Genomic DNA, 23634 nt, shown 5'->3' with positions numbered 1-23634 from the left:
TCTCTCCATTTTCTCTCTTACTCTGACTTCTCAGTAAGAATTCTTATGTGGCCCTCCTTTCTTTCCATTGCCATTATTTTTATTTTGGGGGGACAATGTAAAAAGTTTCAGAAACCAAAGTTATGTACAATCTAAAACAATTTTCTTCATTCATATGTGTTAAAATGTACTGTGTCTTTGAGCAAACAGTTGTCACTTGAGCTCTAGGCTTGTATCTCAGTTACCTTCTATGGGAGCACTAAGCTCACAGTGTGATAGAAAATGCAAAGGCTTTGAAAGCAGGTGAAAGTGGAGTGTGTCTCACCCATGGTTATCATGTTTTATTACATTGACCATAGACAGGTTGTTTCACGTGTCTAAGAAAACCATCCGATAGGAAAATACTTCCCCCACAGGATTGCTGTGAGGGTCAAATGATATGTCCTGTATGCAGACCTTCCTTTCTCAGCCTACTGCCTTTTCCTTTCTCCCATTTAATCCTTAGTGCACTTGCCTTGCCAAATATTTGGTACCTTTTACTTGGCTTGTTGCCTAAACACATCTTCACTTGCTGTGTTCGTGGAATTTTGAATTAACATTCCTGGTAGGCTGGAGGATAACAATGAAAACGTCTCTGTTAAACACCAATAAGCTCTTAGCATTCTGCTAACTCTCCTTACATTATTACGCAGTCTCTCTGTCTCTCTTTAATCCACCCCATGAACATTGAAGTTGGCTATAATTGTCATATATAGCTAGGTTCAGTTAAAGTTACTTGCCGAAGATCACACAGCTAATATGTAGAAAGGGTGGACATTTATCCAAGGCCTTCTAACACCAAAGTTATGTATAAGTTTTCAAGGTCCATGCCAGCATGTTACAACAGAAGCGTGTTAATCATTTGTTAATGTGTTTCTATTGCAACATAACGGCGTGGACCTTGAAAAACAAAAGGCTTTGGAGTTGGAGAAATGCTAATTCTTAGAAGACAAGAAGGGACAAGAGTTAAGTGGGCATCCACTTAGCAGGGAAGGACAGTGAATACCAGACTACTTATGGGAACAGACTGAGAGATGAATGATATACAAGCACTAGCTTTTGAACTACATGTCTGCTATTTTGATGAAGCCAGTTGAGTACATTCAAAGGGAGTAAATAAGAGCAAAAAAGACAATAGGTGTGTATGTGCCATAGGAACATGGCCAAACAAGCTAAAAAATGTATCTCAGTTTCTAAATTGTAGACTGTCAGTAAAGTTATGGGTGAGCAGTAGGCAAAGGTCAAATGGGAAAAGGGGGGGAAAGGAAAATGTCATAATAAACAATTAGTTTCACAGCTATTCCCAAAGATCTCCAATGAAACTTTCTTCATCAGTCACATTCCCGGTGATGATTGAAAAGCAGATAGACAAACGTTTAAGAAAGCACATAATTTTCATTGAAGATAATAAAATCATTTTATTTAAAATTAAATATGTACTTAGATTTTTGGGTTTTTGTAAAGCAGATCAAGGTGGAGGATGGAATATGCCTCACCCCTAGTCATTGCATCTAATTACTCTGAGCTACATTGGTGTCCTTCACCGTTTTTATATTTTTATTTTTAAATGTATTCTTAATGTCAAAGTAAAACTTTACAAGCTATTTTAAATATAAATATTTCAAACTTCTTTAAAAAAAAGTATACTGAGAATAACAGACCCTTTGGGCCTTTTAGACCTTCCAGAAAAAAATTTGGCTGATGCGATAAAAATTGTTAAAAAGATATTTGTAGATAGATAATTAAAGTTAATTCAGTAATTTATGTATTTTTGAACTCCAGAATTCAAGAATACCTTTTCTACTTTATTTTGAGTTAATTCAAGGGGCCATGAAATCTAATGTGTTCCCAATTCAGCTGTCATTCAGTCTTTCATAGCCAGAGCAAACTGCTTGTTAGTGTATACTTTTAAAAATACAAAGATTGTACTCAGTTTAAACTCAAAGAACAGTCAGTGTACTTGTTCTCCTTTGCTTTCCAGTGTGATCATGTGCTTTGTTATTTAATTATTAATTTTGATATAGGAAGAACAATGCCTAATGTTAAAGGAAGGATGGATTTCTTAAATTTGTCTTTAGGTAATGCCGAAAACCTCACAACCTGCATTCTCTCTCTCTCTCAGTACAATGCATAAAGACCAAGTTCAGCATTTGATACTGAAAGTGGAATTCGGTTTATTATAGAGAAGCTTTTAATCTTTGTGTATAGTCTGACATGCTAGATTTTATTTAACAGCTGAGTTTCATAGCCAAGTTCTAGGCATTTCTTCAAAGAACCTGATCAAATGCTATAATCCATTTCCTTCTGAAATTGCAGTTGTTAAATTAAACCCAAAACATTTATGATTGTCACTTTGCCTTTCCAGCAATTAAGGAGTTCAAAAAAACCCCATCATGTTTCATGGCTTTGAAATGACTGTATTTATCCTGACTGGCCCTTCAATTTGCTCTATCAAATACTTTGGAGGTTACATTAAAGAGAGAGACATGAATTCTGAACAGGTGTGGAGAAGGGTTTCTTGATGTATAAAAGTGTTCTATTTTAAAGGCATTTTAGCACATCTACTGCTGTGAATTCCCATGTAGGCCAATTCATTTCCCTTTAAAGGTCAGAAAATCTGAGTCAACATCTTAGGCTTCATTATACTATGATGAGGGGCAGTCGGTGAGTTTACTGAAACTTTCTCTTTGCTCTTTCCTTGTTTCAGTGTTGATCCTCCTGATTGTCACCATGAGAAGACGGAAAAAAGAGCCCCTCATTTTTGACGAAGAGAGAGATATCCGAGAAAATATTGTTCGATATGATGATGAAGGCGGGGGAGAGGAAGACACAGAAGCTTTTGACATGGCCGCACTGAGAAACCTCAACGTCATCAGAGATACCAAGACTCGGAGGGATGTGACTCCAGAAATTCAGTTCTTGAGTCGACCGACTTTTAAAAGCATCCCCGATAATGTCATTTTTCGGGAATTTATTTGGGAAAGACTGAAAGAAGCTGATGTTGATCCCTGCGCCCCGCCTTATGATTCCTTGCAGACATACGCATTTGAAGGGAACGGCTCAGTAGCTGAATCACTCAGCTCCTTAGATTCCATCAGCTCAAACTCTGATCAGAATTATGACTACCTAAGTGACTGGGGACCTCGTTTTAAACGACTTGCAGACATGTATGGAACTGGCCAGGAGAGTTTGTACTCATAGCCCTGGAACCTTAATTTGAAATGTACTGAAGGAAAAGTAAAAGCAAAAAACACCACTACATACAGAAAATAAGAACTCCACTTGCTAGAGGAAATAGTTGTAAATATGTCTCCATTTTTACCTGTTTAGGTTTCTGCCTTGGTGAAGCAGATCTTCATTAGACTTATCCAAGGGACTGCACTGACCACAGACTCTGAGCATTTGAAGGCTTTTTGATAAAAAGAAATGCTCAGTGGTTTGTGAATAGATAGCAACTCTCAGATACCTGCAAAGGCACCTAACCTCTATGAGTTAAGTAGTGCCCTGTGTTATCAGCGAACCAAGGATGCCCTGTACATGCCTTCATGGTACTGCCAATGAGAGGAATAGAACACCATGTGCCATTGAAAAGTTCTGGAACTTCCTGCATATCAAAACTTGGGACAAATTTAATTTACAGTGATGCTTTTAGCTTGCTAGATTATAGACTCCAGCAGACTTTTATTGCTGTTGGTTAGCAAATTATATTTTATTTAGTAATATATAAATTCTTAGAAATCCTCCCCAATGCAAGCCAATAAAATTTGGTTTAAGGCAACATAAACCGTTGTTAGGGAAATAAATTATGAAGTGTTCCAAATAAGAAAAAGGTAAATCATTCTTAAAGTTTGCAATCGTTTTGAGATGCTTGTGTAGGTATGAAAAAAAGTTGCTGTCTATTCGTTGACTTTTATTATCTCTTCTGATTTGTACAGGAGAATATCTTTTCTTTTTTATTTGACACATGGTGTTATCGTTATTTTGGAGCTCCAATCTCCACTAAATTCAGGTCCATCTTACTGCCTCATAGAATAAGCTCGTCAGAACATGCTGATTTTTCTTCAGTCTGAGCTACACAAAAGAAATGAAGCATGGAAATGAAGAAAAAATGGTGCTGCAATTGAGCCCTGTTGCAGTTCACATCTCAGACAGGAGCAGAGCTACAAGGATGCATAAGTTGTGTGAGCCGTTAGAATGTGCAAAACATTGGAATAAAATATTTGTATTTTAGAAAGATTTCAGAGAGAATTGAGAATTTCTTTGAAGCAAGATTTATTTTTCAACGTTGTAGATGCTCCAGACTCCAAACTCTTTTGCTGTATACATATTGAGTAAAAGACTGATTTTTTTAAATATATATCTTAAACAATGTAATGTTATAAATTTGAAAACCCATCTTTAAATTCTGATGCAAATGTGTTCCTCAAGAATTAACCAAGCAATGTATAATTTCTCTACTGGTTTAGATGTGCCAAAGTGAGGAGAACAATTTCAAATGATCATGTGTGTTTAAATTTGAGACGGGCTTCTTAGAAGAAGAATTTTATGACTAAAATGATATTGCCACTTTATCATCTTTTCCTAGATTACTACTAGTTGAATGTGTGTATATTCAGTAAGAATGGAGTTTTTTCTTTCTTTTCTTTAAAAAAGAATTTATTGTTGGATTCCTAAGAAATCTACCGATAGTGGACACTGGATAGGAAATTATGTTCTAAAAGTGCTTCTTTCTGAAAGACAAACACTAGAACCAGAATTTCAATATTTTGATTACATGAGGAGAAACTACGTAGGATTCTGTAAAATTGCAGCCCACCTTTAGAAATGAAGTATGTGAAAGTGGCCTTCAGCTTCATCAAAATAAATAATTCAGTCAATCCAATTATCTGCAAACAGTCCTTTGATTTGAATAAAGTTTTGTAGGCACTGTTTCATGTCTAGCTAGATATGCTTCTTGCTGTATTAATATACATATGATGAAAAAACAACTTTGTAACAGAGGAAAAGATGCTGTTCATGACTTTTAGTCACACATGTTTGTTAGTAAGTTTTTCAAATAAATAAAAACCAAAACCATAGTACACTTACCTAAGTCAATAAAATCAGAGTGTGGTGCAGGAATTATATAGGTGTTAAATCAGCAGGATGCTGAGAAAACAGTTTTGCAATACTCTCGCTGTTGTCTGCAAGAAGATAAAATAGTTTAGTACATTCAGATTGTGATGTCAGAACTGCTGATTGTTGCACATATCACTAAAGGAGGTTTGAATGAATGTATTTTAGAAAAAGAACATCATTATCACTCACCGTACTTTCTCTCCTTTAAAAGTATATATATTTATTTTCTTGTTTTTTTAATTTTTTTCTCATATTTGCTAGTAATAAGTTGGTAAAAGAAAGGCTCAAATTTAAATAAAGATATGAAATTCTTTCATATACCCAATTGCTATTTTATGTATGGAAGATTATATCAATAGAGTATTGAACTTGATTCAATGGTATTTTTAAAAAATGCTTGATATGGCTGGAAGAATATCCCTTATATTAAGATGGATTTATATGAAGTACTCTAGCCAAGCTCAGTTGTAATAGTGGTGAATTTGTTAGTTTTCTGTTTTCCTCTGAAATCTGATGCTATATATGAATATCTGACATAACACTTGAGAGAGAAGCTGTTTTAAACCAGAACAACTGACAAAATCAATGTTAAAGCTGGTTAGGAGATTCTCCAAACACATTTAAAAAATTATTATTCAGTCACTAAAATTCAGTGGTGTACTGGAACCAGCTAGAACCAACTCCCAAGAACCAGTTATGCACATCTCTTCCCAAATTCACTTCTAGTGATATTTTCGTAGGTCAGCATGGTGGTAATATTTAGACCACCTTGGAAATCAGCAAACACTACCGTTTTGTTGTTTTTTCTACAGAACCAGTTAAATGCCAACACTCCACTACTTAAATTACTTTATAAAAGGAAACCTCATGATTGTAAATATAGTATGAATGACTAGAATATCAAATAATGACGTGGAAGGAATTTATGCTCTATCCTACTACTAAATATGGATGCACGTGGTAGTGATTTCCTAGTATCAAATCCTTGGAGCTAAAGTAGAAAATTAGAGGATCCACTTCATTATGGGAAACAATGGCTTAATAATTTCAAGGGCAGACAATAGTTTAGGAAGCCAGTAAGTTTAAATGTTTCCCATTTATCCATATGGGAGCACCATTAGAAACTCAAAATGCGCAAAGTAATGCAAGTTTTGAAGAATTTAATTATTTGCATTTTACTTGTTATTGACCATGTCAAGGAATTATGCCCAAACCTCTATTCTGAATTATCATTGCGTAATTTTACTAAAGAATATGAAAACTAAATTTTATCAAGAAAGTGACTTGCACAGATCAAGCCTAAATTATTATTCTGGATTCACAAATCAATCTTTATGGTAAAGCAACATCTTAAAGTCAGCCGCAGACCAAAATCAGGAACGAGACAACAAGAGTAGCTATGTGCAGGCAATGAGTAGATCTTTCTACAAGCAATTACCTAGGAAAAAGGTCAACTTTTTCCCTTGAAATGAAGCTCAGCTGAGGCTGTCTTTAGTTGTTAGAGACCTGCTAGACACAGGCAGGATGCAGGAATGTTTTCACTGCCTTTTCACTCTGCCCTCTGAGAATCTTTTAAATTATTTTAACTTCAAGCACTATTATGTTTACTACACTGGACGATAGCAGGCCTCAGCACTTATTCTGATGTAAATGGTGTAGTCATACAAGGTTTGAGAGATAGTTGTGGTATGGCCCACCTACCCAAACAAACTTATGTGCAAATAAATAGACGACTGTTAGCATTATATTCAAACATAAAAGCTAAAGAAGCTTAAAGTTAAAGGTAGTGCAAGAGGCAAAAACAATTTCGTTTAAATATTTTAAGTTTTTAAGCACTAGCTATAAACATTAATCTCCAAATTTTCAATTTTAATTTGACATCTATTAACTTACAAACTGTTTTCATTACCTTAATTGTTTTTAAATCACTATTTAAAGGTTTATTTACAGTTGATCTAATTAAAATTGATTAAAAGAAAGCTTCAGCTTAAGCCTAACTTTCTGGTCACAGATGGCTGGAGGCAATGCGATGTATATGACAATAGATAAGGAAATTCATTTTCTGTTCCTCTGTGTTGTTTATTTGATCTTAAATATATAGTCAGTTCTTTTTAAATTATTAATAATGTATATTGTGTGTATATACGATGGTGTATGAAAATTTGGCAAGGAAAACTAATACAGTAATATTAGCTGTCTAATCATCATCATAATCAAAAGAGAAAGAAAGGAGTAAGAGCACTTACATTTTGAGTGTAATTGAAATTGTTTCAGAGGAGTGGGATTAAGAAAAATGGGAGTTACCTGAGGCTGTAAATTGTCAGACATTGTAAAGATTAATTTCAGGGGTAATTTTTCAAACAAAAACAAGATAGCAAGTGTGTGTGACATTCTGACACTTTTTTATTGTTATCCTAACTTGTGCTGGCTCAGAGTTTTACTGAAAAGGACATTGTGTGTGAGTATGTGTGTGTGTGAGTGTGTGTGAGTTTGGGGGGCATTGGGAAGTACATCTGAAGCGACCTTAAGAAAATAGTCTAATATTACCTTGTTAATGCCAGTTTGTCATTAACAAACTGCCATTTGGCAAATATCTGTTAGTCTGTTAGGCAGTAAGACTAGAAAATCACATACTAACTGAAGGGAGCAATATTGTATTTGCTTTAAGAATCTAACTTAAATTAGGAGAAAGATTTTGATGTTAAGGGCAGAGCATTTAGCTGAACTCTCTGGATAATTGTTTCATTTTATTGTGTAGATGCGATCTTATTGTTAACACAGAACATGAGGTGTGAATTATTTATTATGGAATGTCGCTGGGTTCTGGCCGTTTGAGCATCAGTGTGGTGTACGAGGAAGTACCGCTAGTCTGTGGTTATAAAATCTGGGTCAGAAGCCAGTTCCAGCACCCTTTGCTGTGCCCTGGATGCCATGCAAATTCTCTGAACCTTTATGTCTAAATGATTAAAATTGAGTTAATTACTATCCTGTCTGTTTCAGAGGCTTGTGAGATGATTAAGTGAAAGTGCTGTGTAAACTGTAAAACACTGTAAAAATGTAACATTTTATTATGGAAAATTATGGAAATTATGTAATAAGTTGATTATATTTATATTTGTTGTTATATGGTAAACACAGATAATTTGTTTTTGGAAATATGCAGTAAAGAAAAGAATCCATGCAATTAGTATCCTAAATGGGAAAAGAATATTCAAAGAGATGATTGGCATAATTAATTGATGCCAATATTCAAAAACAATCATAGGGTCTTTAAAGATTGGAGTCTAACTCAAACTCATTCAATCATGAATAATAATTAATGATATCAGCGTGGGCAAAAGATTACAAATAAAGAGCAGTTCTTTTCCACTCATGATGATGACTGAGTGGAAGATGAGCACCTTTAGATGATCCCAGCCTCACCGTTAGCTCCCAAATGCACGGGAACAAAGACAATTCAAGGACAATGATGACTGCGAGTTAGGTGACCTTTCAGACCTCCAGAGGAGATGAAGAAAGTGAGATCTAGAGAATTCAATCGTTCTGTCAGGCATGAGTGGCATATGTATAATTAATAATTTATACATTTCCTAGAATTAGAGTACAGTATTATTCACTTAACCTGAAACATCCTGTACTCTTGTTTTGATGACTCAAAAAGCACTTCCAATATCTTGCAGTAGCTCATTTTAGCCTTTATAAATGAAAAAGCTATTGGAGATTAAAAAAATAGTATACACAGGATATTGCTGTTTAGTCAGTGATGGTCTACTCATCAAATGAGTGTTAATAAGCCTTCTACTCAGCTTTAGCTATCAGTGATCTGGTTACTTGAAGCTCATGTAAACAAGCATTATACACAAACACATTAATGGTCATGTAACTATTGATAATATTGAGAAGTACAGCATACTCACACTCAAAAACATTAACTCTTACATTGTCATTGCATTAATTAATGAAATTATGCTAGTGGTTTATATTTCTATAAGCAGGAAAAATTATATGATTCACCTGCTTCATGCTATATTTTTGGTGAGTATCAGCACTATGTTTTTTGTATATCAAGATCTGGAATATGTTGTATGTTGAATACAACCAATACTTCAAAAGTAATTAACTTTTTAAATCAACAGGTCAGTTAAATATATAGCAATTGCATTTTACCTGTAATAATAATTTTAAAGGCAAAAAATAGGCAAAAGAACTCACTACACAAGTTTAATATATTAGGCTTCAAATTGCGTATATTTTATATTATATATATTGAGCATTCACACACAAACACAATTTGAGGCTAAATGTTAAAGTAAAGCAAATGGCTTTTGACATTTTAATTTTCTAAGATAATATGGCTATCAGATCCAACCTCTACAGTTATGTGGGCATGCTGAAGAAACACTGCACATTTGTAAAGCTGTTCTTTTACTATAGATTTCAGAAATTCTTTCACAAAATTTAGAGAAATGAGCCATTAATATAAGTAAAATATCCAGCATAACTTTCAGTGAAGCTATAGCTACATATTTATGAGACTCTATTACAATTATATTAAAAAGAATCAAACCCATTTTTTTCTACAATGTTTTTGCTTACCTAAGATTCATTTGAATAAATAGATATAAAAGTTTCGAAAATGCTAATTCAATTGACCACAAAATCGATCCTAAAATTCCAGTTCCATTTAGCCCTGGAAATGAGACATTAAGTAAAAACTTGAGGTTTGAACGTATGTCAGAAACTGAAGAGACCATTTTAGTTCAGCTCAAAAACTGCCTTTCAGGAAGATAGTTTCCTAGAGTATTAGGTATTTGAGATTTTTTTTAGCAGATAGAGTAAATAAACTACTGTTTCAGAACTATACCAGTGTATAGCTGTATACAAACCATGCAGTGAATATGAATCAAGTCAGGAAACCAAGCAGTGACAATGGAAGAGCCCAGTTTATTGCCACATTTTCTTGATGTGTGCTTTGCTGTGTTTAAAAAATTTACGGAAAATTGTTTCAAATTAAGATATTATGGAAGAAAATAATTTCCCAAATTCCAGTTAACTCAAAAGACCTGAGACACTGCAATGCCTATTTTTATAGTCCTCATTCTCAACTGTGACGGTAATACCAACTTGACTTCCAATTTATATCTCCTGACAACTTGGTACAGAAAACGAGTCCTCTTGTAATTAAAGTTTTATGTTTTCTTCTAAGTGACTGACTTTTTAATATAAAATATCTTAATAAAATTTTTTCATCGATATGTCATTTTTAGTTTCAGAACAAACTAATGTAATAAGTGATTTGAATTTTCTTACAAGCCTGTGAATTGCCCAAGGAAGGCATTGTCATACCATTTTTAATGAAGAAACATTGAAGCCCAGAATAATTGTAATTTATCCAAGGAAACACATGAAGTTAGTGGTAAAGATGAAAGAAGAAAAAACAACTTGAGATTTTGCTCATTATATTTTCTATTATCATAGACCTTCAAAAAAATAGTGTTCTGGTTTGGGAGGATAAGAAGAGAGTTGAAATTCATTTCAAAATCAGACTCTCCAATCTTAATTAGGCTTTAGTTTCCTTACAAAGAGTGTGAGAATTCTTTATTTATTCTTTTAAAAAAAATCCTAATTGGGAAAATGGCATTAAATTCTGTGTTTCAAAGTAACAAGAAAAAGAAATATGAATATTGCTGCTAAGCTGGCACTTCATCGCTATGTTGCAATCCATTGCCTATTATGAGGGATTCATTATCCTAAGAATGGACAATATCATAGCAATATGGCGGACTAGATATGCTGAGGGCCACCCTCTCTGCATATTGCTAAACTTTTCACTGCATTGTTGCTTACAAAATTGCTTAAAAAATATAAGGAAAATGCCACCAAGCCTTACACTTTTGCAAAAAGAAAGAAAAATTTTAAGAAAGAAAAAGCTGGATACCTTGAAGGTGAACTATAAACAAACAGGGACCCTGAAGTTGCTCTGTGGGCAGCTGTCAACCAGTGCTGGGCTTGTGGAAGGCAGCAAGACACCTGCATTAAGCCAGGACCCACCACGGGGTTAACATCATTTGAGGCCAGTTGTGCCCCTAGCTCCCAGAGTAACTTCAATCAAATATGAATAAACAATTAAAAATCACCAAACACAGAAAACAAACCACCATGAATCAGATGGTTCACAGAAACCCTCAAGTACTTCAGATATTGGAATTATCAGAAACAAAAAGAAAAATCCATGTATAAAATGTTTAAAGAAATGAAAGAGGGAATGAAACAGGAATAATAAAGAGATTATCAGTGATGGAGAAGTACTTACAAAAGAACCAAATTGTACATTTAAAAATGAATAATACAGTCTTTGAAGCTGAAAAGTCAATGGAGAGAGCATATACTACTACATTTGACACTGCACAAGAGAGACTTGATAAAATAAGAGATAGATTGGAAGAAATCAGCTAGGCTGCAGCTTAAAGAGATAAGGACGAGGATAAAATGTGGAGGTCTAACATACCTTTAACCATTGTGATCTCTGTTATTCAGAATTTCAGTAGACTATTTCATTGCCTTATTTGACTCCCATCTTTGAGTGATGGTTTAACTTTGCCTGAGGCCTCCTCTGTCTGACTTTACCGCAACCTACAACTCTACACTACACAGTTTGATTTATTCAGCTAATGATCCATTTAACAAATATTGTTATAAATGTAAGAAACCTCAATTCTAGTGAAAATAAATTGTGTACATTCATCAAAACTTGTGGCACACCTATGAAAAGTGAGCAGGATGCCTAAGCAACTTGAATTAAAGTCAGATAACTAAATATAGGCTCTGTGTTTTAATTTATCTTTTCTCTCTAGGGTGTTTGGATGATTTCATATGTGGTTACTGAAGATCAAAGTGAAGCCCTAAATTTTTCCTCTAAGAAAGGGATTTTTTTTAGATTGGTTGGAAAGGATGTAATATAGTAAGGATGTAAGTGGCATAAATCAAGATGGTGGTTATTTCTCTTCCAAATACTCTCCTCATCTCCCAGCCCCCAAAATCCTTTCATCAGTGTGTTCTACAGCCTGAAAACGCAGCCAGTTGAGGACTGGGTCTTTCTTCAGCTCTCAGGTGATATGTCAGTCACTAATTCTGACCTATACCACTTCTAGGGGGTCCTAGAGGCCTTTCTTTATAAATTTCATAAAGATAGCTGAGCTCTGCTTTGCCATTTCACTGTTTGGGAGTATATGGGATTCTCTCAGTGCTAGTTCAAGGTAAAGATTGCTGTGTCATTTTTTTTCTCTTGAGCATCAAAAGAGGGTCAGAAGTGAGCTTCGTGTTCCTACGACTTGATCTCATAAGAAGTTAACAAGGCCAATGTTTTAGGACAGAGACAGATCTCTTAATCTTTGCACTAGTTTCCCTCTGCAAGAGAATAATAAATGGAAACAACTTAGTCTTCTAGTTCCTGATGGAGAGGTAGAATATACATATGCCTATAATCATGGAAAAGGGACCAAAGAAAAGTCTCCTTTGAATAAGCATAAAAAATGTTCATATTCACTTTCCTTAGTCTGAAACTTAACCTAATATCTAGCCTGTAAATTGAAGATAATTAGTGAAATAGTGTGTGAAAATTTTAAAAATTAGAGTATTTCTTATTCTTAATATGCATTGCATGTTACTTTTATTATACATAATTATAGCAGGAGAGGCTTAAATCACATAAATGCTTCTTTACTGAAATTTAGGAAACTTCTTTATATGGAGTATATTTTATCATTATTGCACATAGATTTTCTGAGGACATATATTGTTAGCATTTCACCTACAAAGAAAGTGAAACTCGAAGGGATTGCATGAATTAGCTAAGGTTCCCAGAGCATCAAGTGACGAAGCAAGAACATGAACCAGGCTAAGGACCATTCTGTCTTAACACTATTATGATCGCTCACAATTTAAGCTCAATATCATCATGCTATCATTTCACCTATTAAATATATATGTATTGAACATCACAGAGGTAGGAAATTACAGGTAACTGAAGCTTATTGTTTTCTTCCAGGTTAATATGTGATCAGAGGGGGGAAATCCTTAAAAAACATGATTTGTTAGCTTTAATGCGTCTAGATGAGAAAACATATGAAATGGATTTATAGTCATTTCTGTAGGCAAATCTTTAGGTTCCAAATATTATTTTACCTTTGTAACATCCTGTTGACATATACACAAATCAAACAGGACTGCAGAGGAATTCCCGATAGACAATTTGAATAGTTGTAAAGTTCAAGAGTGGAGGACTGCGGTGTTATGGGTAGGAGCCAGAATTAGAAGCAATGACTTAAAAATGAATATCCAGTATTGAACACACGGATTTAAAAGCAAACAACACTGCCAGTAGCAAGCAAGATGTAGTTTTATTACAAGAATTGCCTTACAATGTATGTTTCTAATTGAAATCCTCTTGAAGACTCTTACTACACAAGTAAATAGGAAAAGACGCCTACAGTTTCTGAATTCATTCTAACACTGTTAAGGATAGGTTCAGAAATTGTTGGTTGAAAGTACAGTATTGGATGAAAATTCTTCAAATTAGTTATGATTCATGTCAAACCCCCTCCCCCTCTTCAGTTCAGCTTCCCCAAATCCGACCGTTAATTCATGAATTTTAGAAGTGCTCATTTAGCTTCTACATGGAATACGTGCTGGTCATACAACAGTGAGGTGGACAGACACTACTACTACATGTCTACTAGACATTTTTCTCTGAATCTGATTCCCGAGTTACCTAAATCATAGTAAGCCATTCTTATGAAGTAATGACATTCTTGGTAAAAAAGTTTATTCGTGCAGACTTCATAACGTACACAGAACTAGAATATCTGGGAGTGGGAGCCTTTCCATGTCAGGACATCATTTTCTCCTGAAATGCAAAGAGCTGCCATAGGAGAGTACACGGCACCTCTGTCAGATTCTCCACCATGGAGACTAGCAAATGAAGTTTTTTATATGCTAATACTAACACTATCCATGGATCCAGCTTGTCTGTACATTGGGTAAGGAAGGTTTTATCAGTGATTTTGAAGCACTTCAAATTGTCTTTTGCAATTTGAATGTCAAAATATGTACTAATAGTATGGATTATAAATTACTGAAAATAAAACCTGTGAGTCTATGCTGGTATAAATGAATATGAAATTAAATTAGGGATAAAGAAAAGTACTTTCTTGCAATAGAATGATAACCGGTAAATATTGAAGAGATGATGAAACTAGGAAGTTATTAGTGGATATTAAACTAATGTGTAATGTTTGATGATAAGCATATTATTTACACACTCTCAATGTTTCTTGCCACAAGATATTTATTAATTGCAAAGGGAAAATAATAGCTTTACAGTGGACAAATCTGGCAGACACTGCCTTAATTAGCTAATGGTCTGATCACTAACATTAGGACAAACTGTTAGCAATGCCTCTTGATATGACGCACTGAGAAGGATACACCACTTTTGTGTTATTCCTTACAGATATGTAAGATCTGTTTCTAATCAGGAAGATGCCTGGTGCAAACCAAAATTGAGAAGCAGCCTCCAAAATAATGTATTTGTCAAAAATGTCAAGACCAAGAAACCAAAAAAAGAATGTTCCAGATTAAAGGAAAATAAAGAGATAGAAATGCAATGCATCTGCTTTTATGAAACTACAACCTGAAGGCCACTTTAGCCTCTGCCGGACCAAAAAGTGAAATTCCTTTCATATATTTTGTGAATAACGAATGGGATCTTTGATTACAGTAGAAATAGAAAATTAAATAGAGATAGCAGTATTTTAATACCCAAGACAGATTAAAATAGATAATTAGATAAATCACCATAAGCAGCTTACACATGGTAATGCTGATGCATATAAGGTAGCTTGGAAATAATTTCTATAGTGACCGCCAAACAGCCGCTAATCCCTACTTCCTTTTTCTATATGACCGTATACTTTTTGTTATAAAATTCTTAGAGATGCTTTATAGCATATTTATATTCACCAACAGGATATGAGTTGGCAATAGCTAATTTCCCTATAAACCTATTAGTTTGTCAAATAAGTCTCTATAAAGTTTGTAACAAACATTATCACTTTTTCCTATAATGTGAATGACATCTGATTGGATTGGTATAGATTCACTTAGTGGAAATCCACATATTAATTTAAGATTAGAGATTTTCTTTAGAAAATGCTAACTGGAACTATGGCTGCTATAGCAAACTTTATGATGGGATTTTTAAGTGGGCTATTTATCATGTATTGTACTGAAGAAAATAATAAATATCCTAATGATTTGAGCCATTGCTAAGCAGGTTCAACTATTTGATGTCAAAAACTATTTTAACTGATGAGTCAGACTATGTGAGTGAAGAATTTTGTATATTCAAGAATTTTTAAGAAATTTAAATTACCATATGTAAGCAGAGGGTAAAATTGACAAAGTATGCATTAATAAAATAAAATAAAATGAGATGCCCCATACTTTATCTACTTTAATGGTTGGCAAAAGATAAGATATAATTACAATTTTACATGCAATTAATACTATTAATATCTTTAAATATCTGTCCCTGAAGCTAAAGTTCTCTCTTAACCCTTGATTAAATTTCAATGTGTGTAATGTACTCAATGACTTTATCTTCCCTTTATTCTTTCTGCCTTAAAGCTTTATTAAGATATTCGATCAGAGAATTATCCTCAATTCCTGACAGCATCTAACTCATAGCAAAGTCCCGTTTTCTTTAACTCTTCCCCAAATCGTCTAACACAAACTCCAACAATATGTCTTTTTTAACATCCTCTTACTGAGACGCCCAACAACTCTGGATGCATTCCTCTTTGTCGCAATGAGTAATTAAACCCAGCTTTGGTTAACTACAGGTCTATTACTGGTGGTTTTTGGCTATAGGACATTGGCAGTAGTTCTAGTGCAGACAATGAAGGAGAAATGAGGAAGCAGCTGGATGACAATGTAGGTCAAGGGAGGGTTTTTCAAATATAGAACAATAGTACAGTATATTTGTAAGCTGATGAAAGGGAGATAATTTAAGTGATATCTCTGAGGTGAGAGGGGAAGTGATCTAATGCATTAGGGTTGGCCCTAGACAGGGAAAAAGATAGTCCATAAGCAGTATTATGAAGGAAGATAGGGCATATTGCTACCCACGTAGGGAGCTTGATAGATGTGATAGTGGGAACATGTGGAAGTTCTAATTGCTTGTGTTGTTCTTGCTGAGCTAGAGAGCAAGGTCATCAACAGAAAATGAGGAAGAGAAAAGGCATCTTGATGAGTAAGGAGAAAAAAGGTGATTTCTAGGGAGAGGAAAGAGTGAAAGAATTAGAGAAATGGAGCAGGACCTATGGCAACCATGAGCTCAGCACCCCTGAACTTAGTGATCATGACCAGAAATCAAATAAAACTGTTCCTACCTTCCCAAATCCCAACACAAACCATATAGTTTTTAAACCAAGGTGGATATTCACCTTCTAATTCCTGATTTACTAGAGTTATCAAGCTGTTCACACACACACACACACACACACACACACACACACACACACACTTCTTGAGGTAGATTTCTTAGAAGCAGCACTCATTGGGAAGGACAGTGTGACACAACTAGGTTCAGCCACTAGAGGGGGGTCCAAGGCCAATTATCTGAGTGATTCTGGGCAAGAGACCTGCCTACCTGTGGCTCAAAATTTTCCTCTATGTAGTGAGCATAACAGTAGAAACTATTTTATATAGATACCAAGAGAGTTAAATATGTTAACTCTTATAAACTGTTAGAACAGTAGCAGGCACTACATTTGCTAAATGAACAGAAATCTTGCCAAACTGAAATCTTACATCATTTTTACTTACTGAGTTGCTTAGAAAAACGAAATCAAATGGTTGAACCAATAGAAGTAGCCTATCTTCATGGCCTATTTGCCAACATGATTATTTCTGGCAGTCATTTAGGACGCTCTTTGTGGTCTTCGTCATGGGTGGCAATTTAACTCTGAAGAAAAGCACTCCTTCCATTGGTCCAAGCATTCTTGCATCATTTTTAAAAATTATGTCTATAAGAGTATTGGTAGAAACTTGTTTTAAAAGTTGGGAAAAAATTCAGATAATAATCATTAACATATGAATACATTACTAATTTGGACAATTATAATGGTGAAAAAATACATTCTTGCCTACTTTATTTCTTTATTTCTATAAGAGAGAAAGAGGGAGATCCTAAGATGGTATTGTCCAACAACTCTACACCCACCACCAAAACAAAGCCTCTTTAAAAAAAGAATATCTTATTCTGAATGTGTCCCCTTAACACACATATCTTTAAGGATTATTGTGAGATATCAAAGGACAGTCCCAATGTGAAGACTCAAATTACTATTCATCACTATCTTACTGCTCCAGTTTTAATATTACATTTTAAGATGTTGAGATATTTATTTAATGCGTTTTATGCTAAAATATTTGTTTTTGTACAGCTAAAGGTTTATAAAAAAAATCTGTGTTCACAGCTACGAGGAAATCTTAAAAGACAAGGTCTATTGGATGAAAATTCTTTCTCAAATCTATAAAAAATCGAATCATCAGACTTCTGAAAGAAATTATTTCTCCTAGGGATTTTATTGACCCTAGCATTTCAATTATCTACAACTTCTTAAAGGAATTAAAACATTATGTGATAAATTTATTAATAAAGTATTTGAGGCTGGCAATAATCTAAAGTTGTCCAAGTCCACCTATTTCAGAAGCAAAGCATTGAGACAAAGAATGATGTCTCAGAACTGCCTGGAAGCTTCACAGGAAGAGCTGAGATCCACCCAGGAGAAATCAGTTTCTATTAAAATACGACAGGGCCTCTCACTCACTGATCTCCTGCTCTCTTTAGAGATGCGTTCCATGGAACTATTAGTGATGGAGTTCTTTTTACTTTAAAAACTGCTGTTCAAAGCTTTCCTTTTGCTTCTCAAAGAATTTTGCCTTGCTTTACAGGCAATACCCACAGAGAAATAAAAGTTACTTTGTGTGATATTACATTGCATTTTACATTCAAGGACACTGTAAGGACTTGTGAATTGTACAAAAATTAAAATATTGCTTTTCTTCCAAGAACAAATAAAACAATGTCTGTTTCTTTTCTTCCATACCTATTGCCCTGCGAAGGCTACAGATGATGGCAGAAGTATTAAGAAGACACTATTTCAAACTTCCTGATAATTATTCATTCCTTTATTTTTTTTGTATTTGGGCTAAATATAGCTTATTTAGCTAACTAGGTTGAAATATGGGAATAAAGAAAGGTATTAAATAACTTCAAACTCTTTGAGAATATGTAAGCTTGGGATATTGTCTTCAAGGAAAACAAAGCTTTTCTAAACTATAGAAAATTATCTTCCTGAAAAACAATTAAAAATAAGAAATATTGCCTGAACAAACAAATAAAAGGTAGCTTAAGTTATGTATTTCAAATATTTAATATTGAGAATTAGTTTTATTTTTCCAGGCTGCAGATATTAAAAGAGTCAATGTATCATTTTACTTATTCAGACTATGCAAACCACTGGGATTTAGAAAGTATTTAAATGTTTTAAACACCACTAGAATTACTAATGAATGAAAAGAAGCTAAATGTCAAATATTTATCTCCTTATGTATGTATGTATATATGTATGTATGTGTGTGTATATATGTATTTTGCCATAATACTCAAACTGGATTTTAGGAGTCAATTCTGAATAACGAGCAATGGAATATTTTGCAAGATGAGAGATTATTGTCCCTTTGCAAATGGCTAGGATGATTAAATTATTTATATTTCAGAAAGTAAAGAAAACTCACACACTTTTTTACTGAAACTGGTCACACGATGTAAAGGGCATTATGTAAAGAATATTTGTTAAAAGGTCTGTAAAGATATCTTACTGTCTTTTATTCCTAGGGAAGACATTTATCTACTGGCTTCCATGGAATTCATTTTATTTTATTAAGGATTTTTGATATCTGTAGAGAGAAACTTTTACATTATGCCAAAAAGATCTTACGTGAATACTTGCTTTCCTAAGTGCCTCTCTACATTAATACAAAAGAAATTCCTCTATTTTTAGTTTTCAAGTGTGTTTTGAAGCTGTGGATGTGGCTCACTTTTAAAGACTTCTCTTCTGCATAAAGTACGTGCTGTTTCAAGTAGTATAGTTATCATATTTGTGCAGAGCAACAGGAAGTAATTCATGGATGCATATAATAGAGCTATGCAAAAAGTGAATATTTTTTTGAGTATTTCTGCACGTATCCTTAGTCTTTGACCCTCAATTTCTAAATGTTCTGTGCATGTTATTCCAGCTTTATGCTTAAAGCTAAAATAAAATCAAGTGATTTAATTTTTAAGTGCACATCATTTGCAAGCAACAGAAAGACATTTTGAATAATGTGTTTATATAGCCCCAGTGTCATGATTTACTGGGTCTGTGCCACAACCTCTGAACAGCTCAGAAATAGGATGTTGTGTTGACAATTGCCTGTATTCACCGGAGAACTGTTAACTTAGATTTATTAAATTTAGTGCACTTTGGAAAATGTAAAATTGAACACAGGAGACTAAAATATAAATTGTATTCTACAAGCAAATAAATCCAGCTCTTTTGAGCCTCTAAAATAAGCATAAAATACACAGAGGGACGAAAAGAGACAATTTAGAGGGTAATCGCTAGTTTTACACGGCTGCCTGTCCCCTCAGCAACTTGAAGATATACAGTTGTTCACTTGACCCATGATTCTTTTGCTCTGTCTCGTGTTCTGTCACCTTTTATATGGGATTTTCACACTCCAGTCAGTGAAGAGATAAGTTAATCTGAAATATGTTTGATATTCATGTTGTAAAGTGTGTTAAAGAAGAACTGAGTTAGATGCATGATGCAAATAGTATTCTGAAATTGTCCTTGCATTTTGATGGTGTAATGTTATAAACAAATCAGATAATTGTTGGAGTAAACATTCTGAAAATTCTAATCCATGTTATACTCTGTATAAAGTTAAATGAGGACTTCCATTTCTAGTAATAGTGTAGTAGTTTATATCAGAAATGTCTTGCTAAAGATAAGTTATACCCTCTAGAAAATATATGAAAAGTCTTCATTTGAAGGCACAAACAGGTAAATGAAACTAGAAAACATTTTTAGCTGTTGAAAGAAAAGGGGGACAATGAGTAAGTGTGAAGTGATTACGTTTTGGAATTAAGCAATCTGATAAATTAAAGTTGAACATCATTAAACTAGTACAAACACTGCAAGTTAACAATAAAATAACAGCTATCACTGAAAAGCTTAAAGATGAAAGAAATGGAATACTAAAAATAGCCAATTAAGCCAAGGGAGGTGAGAAAGGAATAATAGAAACAAAAAAGAAAAACGATGAATAAAAAATAAATATCAAGGTGGTGGACTTATACCAAATAACATCAAAATTGCATTAAACATGGGGCCAGCCCAGTGGCGCAGCAGTTAAAGTGTGCATGTTCCACATTGGCGGCCGGGGGTTCACCAATTCGGATCCCAGGTGCAGACATGGCACCGCTTGGCAAGCCATGCTGTGGCAGGCGTCCCACATATAAAGTAGAGGAAGATGGGCACGGGTGTTAGCTCAGGGCCAACCTTCCTCAGCAAAAAGAGGAGGATTGGCAGCAGTTGCCCAAATAGCAAAAACAATCCAATAAAATTAGGCAGAGGATTTCATACTGGATTTTGAAAAAGCAAGAAACAACTGTATACTGTGTATAAATAATTCATGCTATAAAAATAGATATAGGGTTAAATTAATAACATAGAAAAAGACATATCATGGAAAGTTTCTGCTTACAAAGCTTATGGGTTAATATCAATATCTGTAAATTCAGACTTCAAAGCAATAAGTCTTACCAGAGATAGATATTTCATAATTATAAAAAAAATAATTCAGGGGCCGGCCCGGTGGTGCAGCGGTTAAGTTCGCACGTTCCGCTTCTCGGCGGCCCGGGGTTCGCTGGTTCGGATCCTGGGTGCGGACATGGCACTGCTTGGCAGCCATGCTGTGGTAGGCGTCCCACGTATAAACTAGAGGAAGATGGGCACGGATGTTAGCTCAGAGCCAGGCTTCCTCAGCAAAAAGAGGAGGACTGACAGTAGTTAGCTGAGGGCTAATCTTCCTCCAAAACAAAAAAAAAACAAAAAAAAGCAAAAAAAAAAAAAAATAATTCATCAAGAAAACACAAAAATCAAAAACATTCTCCTGAGCATTTGGTGATGTCAGTGTTCTGGATCTTGGCCATTCTAATAAGAAGTGTTTTAAATGGCATTTCCTTGATGACGTATGATTTGGAGCATCTTTTCACATGTTTATTTGCCATCTCTACCTCTTTTTTTACTTCGCTGTTATCTCTAGCTCTCTCCTTCTGTCTAACCTTCATCTCTCCGCCTTTTTAAAGTATTCCTCAGTGTTCTTCGAACAATCTCTTGTAAGGATGTTATTTTTTACATCTATATGAGGATGTTTCAAATCTATTTCTCTATCTCATTCTCTACCCTGAGATCTTGACACACACTTCCATCCTACCATCTAAAACTAGATACCTCGATACAACTCAAATTCAAAATGTCCATAAAAAAAATATATTACCTTCATCAAAGTTTGTGACCCAAGCTTGTTATTCCTATTTTTCGTGACTTGGTTAATAAGAACATCATCCAACCAGTTGGTCAAAGCCCAAATCCTTTCTTTACCTGCAATTCCTTATTTTCCTTTACCTCCTGTCTAATCTGTCACCAAATTCTGTTTTACTTAGGAATGTGTTTAGAATTTCAAAGTCTATATAATATCCAAAATATATGAAGAAGCTTATTCAACTCAATAGCAAAAAAAAAAAATCCAAATAATCTGATGAAAAAATTGGCAGAAGATCTGAATAGACATTTTTCCAAAGAAGACATACAGATGGCAAAGAGGTATATGAAAATATACTCAACATCGTTAATCATTAGATAGATGCAAATCAAAACAACAATGAGATATCATCTCACACCTGTTAGAATGACTATTATCAAAAAGACAAGAAATAACAAGTGTTGGTAAGGATGTAGAAAAAAGGAAACTCTCCTGCACTGCTGGTGGGAATGTTAAGTGGTGAAACCACTATGGAAAACAGTATGGAGGTTCCTCAAAAAATTAAAAATAGAACTACCGTATGATCCAGATTTTCCACTTCTGAGTATTTATCCAAAGAAAATGAAAACATTAATTGGAAAAGATATATGCAGCCCTGGGTTCATTGCAGCATTATTTATAATAGTCAAGATATAGAAACAACCTCAGTGTCCATCAGTGGATGAGTAGATAAAGAAATTATGGGGGCCAGTCCGGTGGTGGAGCAGTTAAGTTTGTGCACTCTGCTTCAGCGGCCTGGGGTTCACCAGTTTGGATCCCGGGCACGGACCTATGCACCACTTATCAAGCCCACGCTGTGGCAGGCATCCCACATATAAAACAGAGGAAGATGGACATGGATGTTAGCTCAGGGCCAATTTTCCTCAAAAAAAAAAAAAAGAAATTATAGCATATATACATATACACACACCATGAAATATTATTCAGTCATTAAAAAAACATGAAATCTTGGGGGCCAGCCTGGTGGCACAGAGGTTTGGGGTTTCTCCCATAAGGGCACAGTGTATTTCTCCCCTCGTGTGACTCTCTTTGGCCAATAGAATGAGGTGGAAATCATGGGGCTGCAGTGCAGAGCTCAGGCCTCAGGACAATGTGCATTTCTGTTTCCTCTCTTGTGCCTCATACATAACTGTGAAAATATGCCAGAGGATGTGAGAAAGGTGGAGATAAGCTGAATCCATCAGATTTTGTCCCAGGTGAAGCCGGCCTAGATCATCTGAGAGCCAGCTGAACCCAAGACATGGCAGCAATCGCACCTAAGATCAAGGGGGATGTCTGACTGAGCTCCATGACCCCAGGTTTGTTAGCAATAAACACTCAGAGACGGAAACTAGAGAAATTCTGTGGTTGTTTTGACACATGGCATCATTGTAGCAATAGTCGCTTACACACTGGTTTACAAAATAATCTTCTTTCTTGCTAAGGACTTTGGGCATCATTCCATAAGTAATGGACCATTATGGTCATGAAGGTTAAAAATGGAGGGGACCACCATATAGAAAGATTTAGGGATATTTGTAGAAGTTTTTAGAAATTTACATCTCAAAGGGATGGAGAAAGGATTTATAATGATAAGTTTTCGAATGTAAATACTCTTAAGAAAAGAGAGATGAGGCCTATAGTCAGGAAGAAGCCTGTGGAAAGTTTAGACAAGTTGAGAAGAACTTTAAGGCCACTTTGCTCACTGGCTATAACCAAATAGGGCTTTAAAAACAGAATTTTAGAAGTAGAAGGAAATATATGTCTAAAAGATAAGAAAAACAAGCCTCCCTAAGGGAGTTG

General features: G+C 34.7%; 1 protein-coding gene and 1 long non-coding RNA gene across 5 annotated transcripts in view; one reads left to right on the top strand and one right to left on the bottom strand.

The window, feature by feature from the left end:
* Nucleotides 1-3607, top strand: part of CDH7 (cadherin 7) — a 122087-nt gene extending 118480 nt beyond the window's left edge. The window contains exon 12 of the mRNA XM_046671086.1: nt 2726-3607. Coding sequence (XP_046527042.1) covers nt 2726-3219 — 494 coding nt within the window. The 3' untranslated portion in view covers nt 3220-3607. The remainder of the gene's footprint in view (nt 1-2725) is intronic.
* LOC124244495 (uncharacterized) overlaps nt 1-23634 on the bottom strand; it is a 173707-nt gene that overhangs the window by 74181 nt on the left and 75892 nt on the right. For all 4 annotated transcript variants that reach the window (XR_006890027.1, XR_006890029.1, XR_006890028.1 and 1 more), the window contains exon 2: nt 5107-5201. This is a non-coding gene — a long non-coding RNA (uncharacterized LOC124244495). The remainder of the gene's footprint in view (nt 1-5106; nt 5202-23634) is intronic.

Source organism: Equus quagga, chromosome 9, assembly GCF_021613505.1.
Source record: "Equus quagga isolate Etosha38 chromosome 9, UCLA_HA_Equagga_1.0, whole genome shotgun sequence".
In the NCBI taxonomy this organism is placed as follows: Eukaryota; Metazoa; Chordata; class Mammalia; order Perissodactyla; family Equidae; genus Equus; species Equus quagga.
This window is presented reverse-complemented; position numbering and strand designations above follow the sequence as displayed.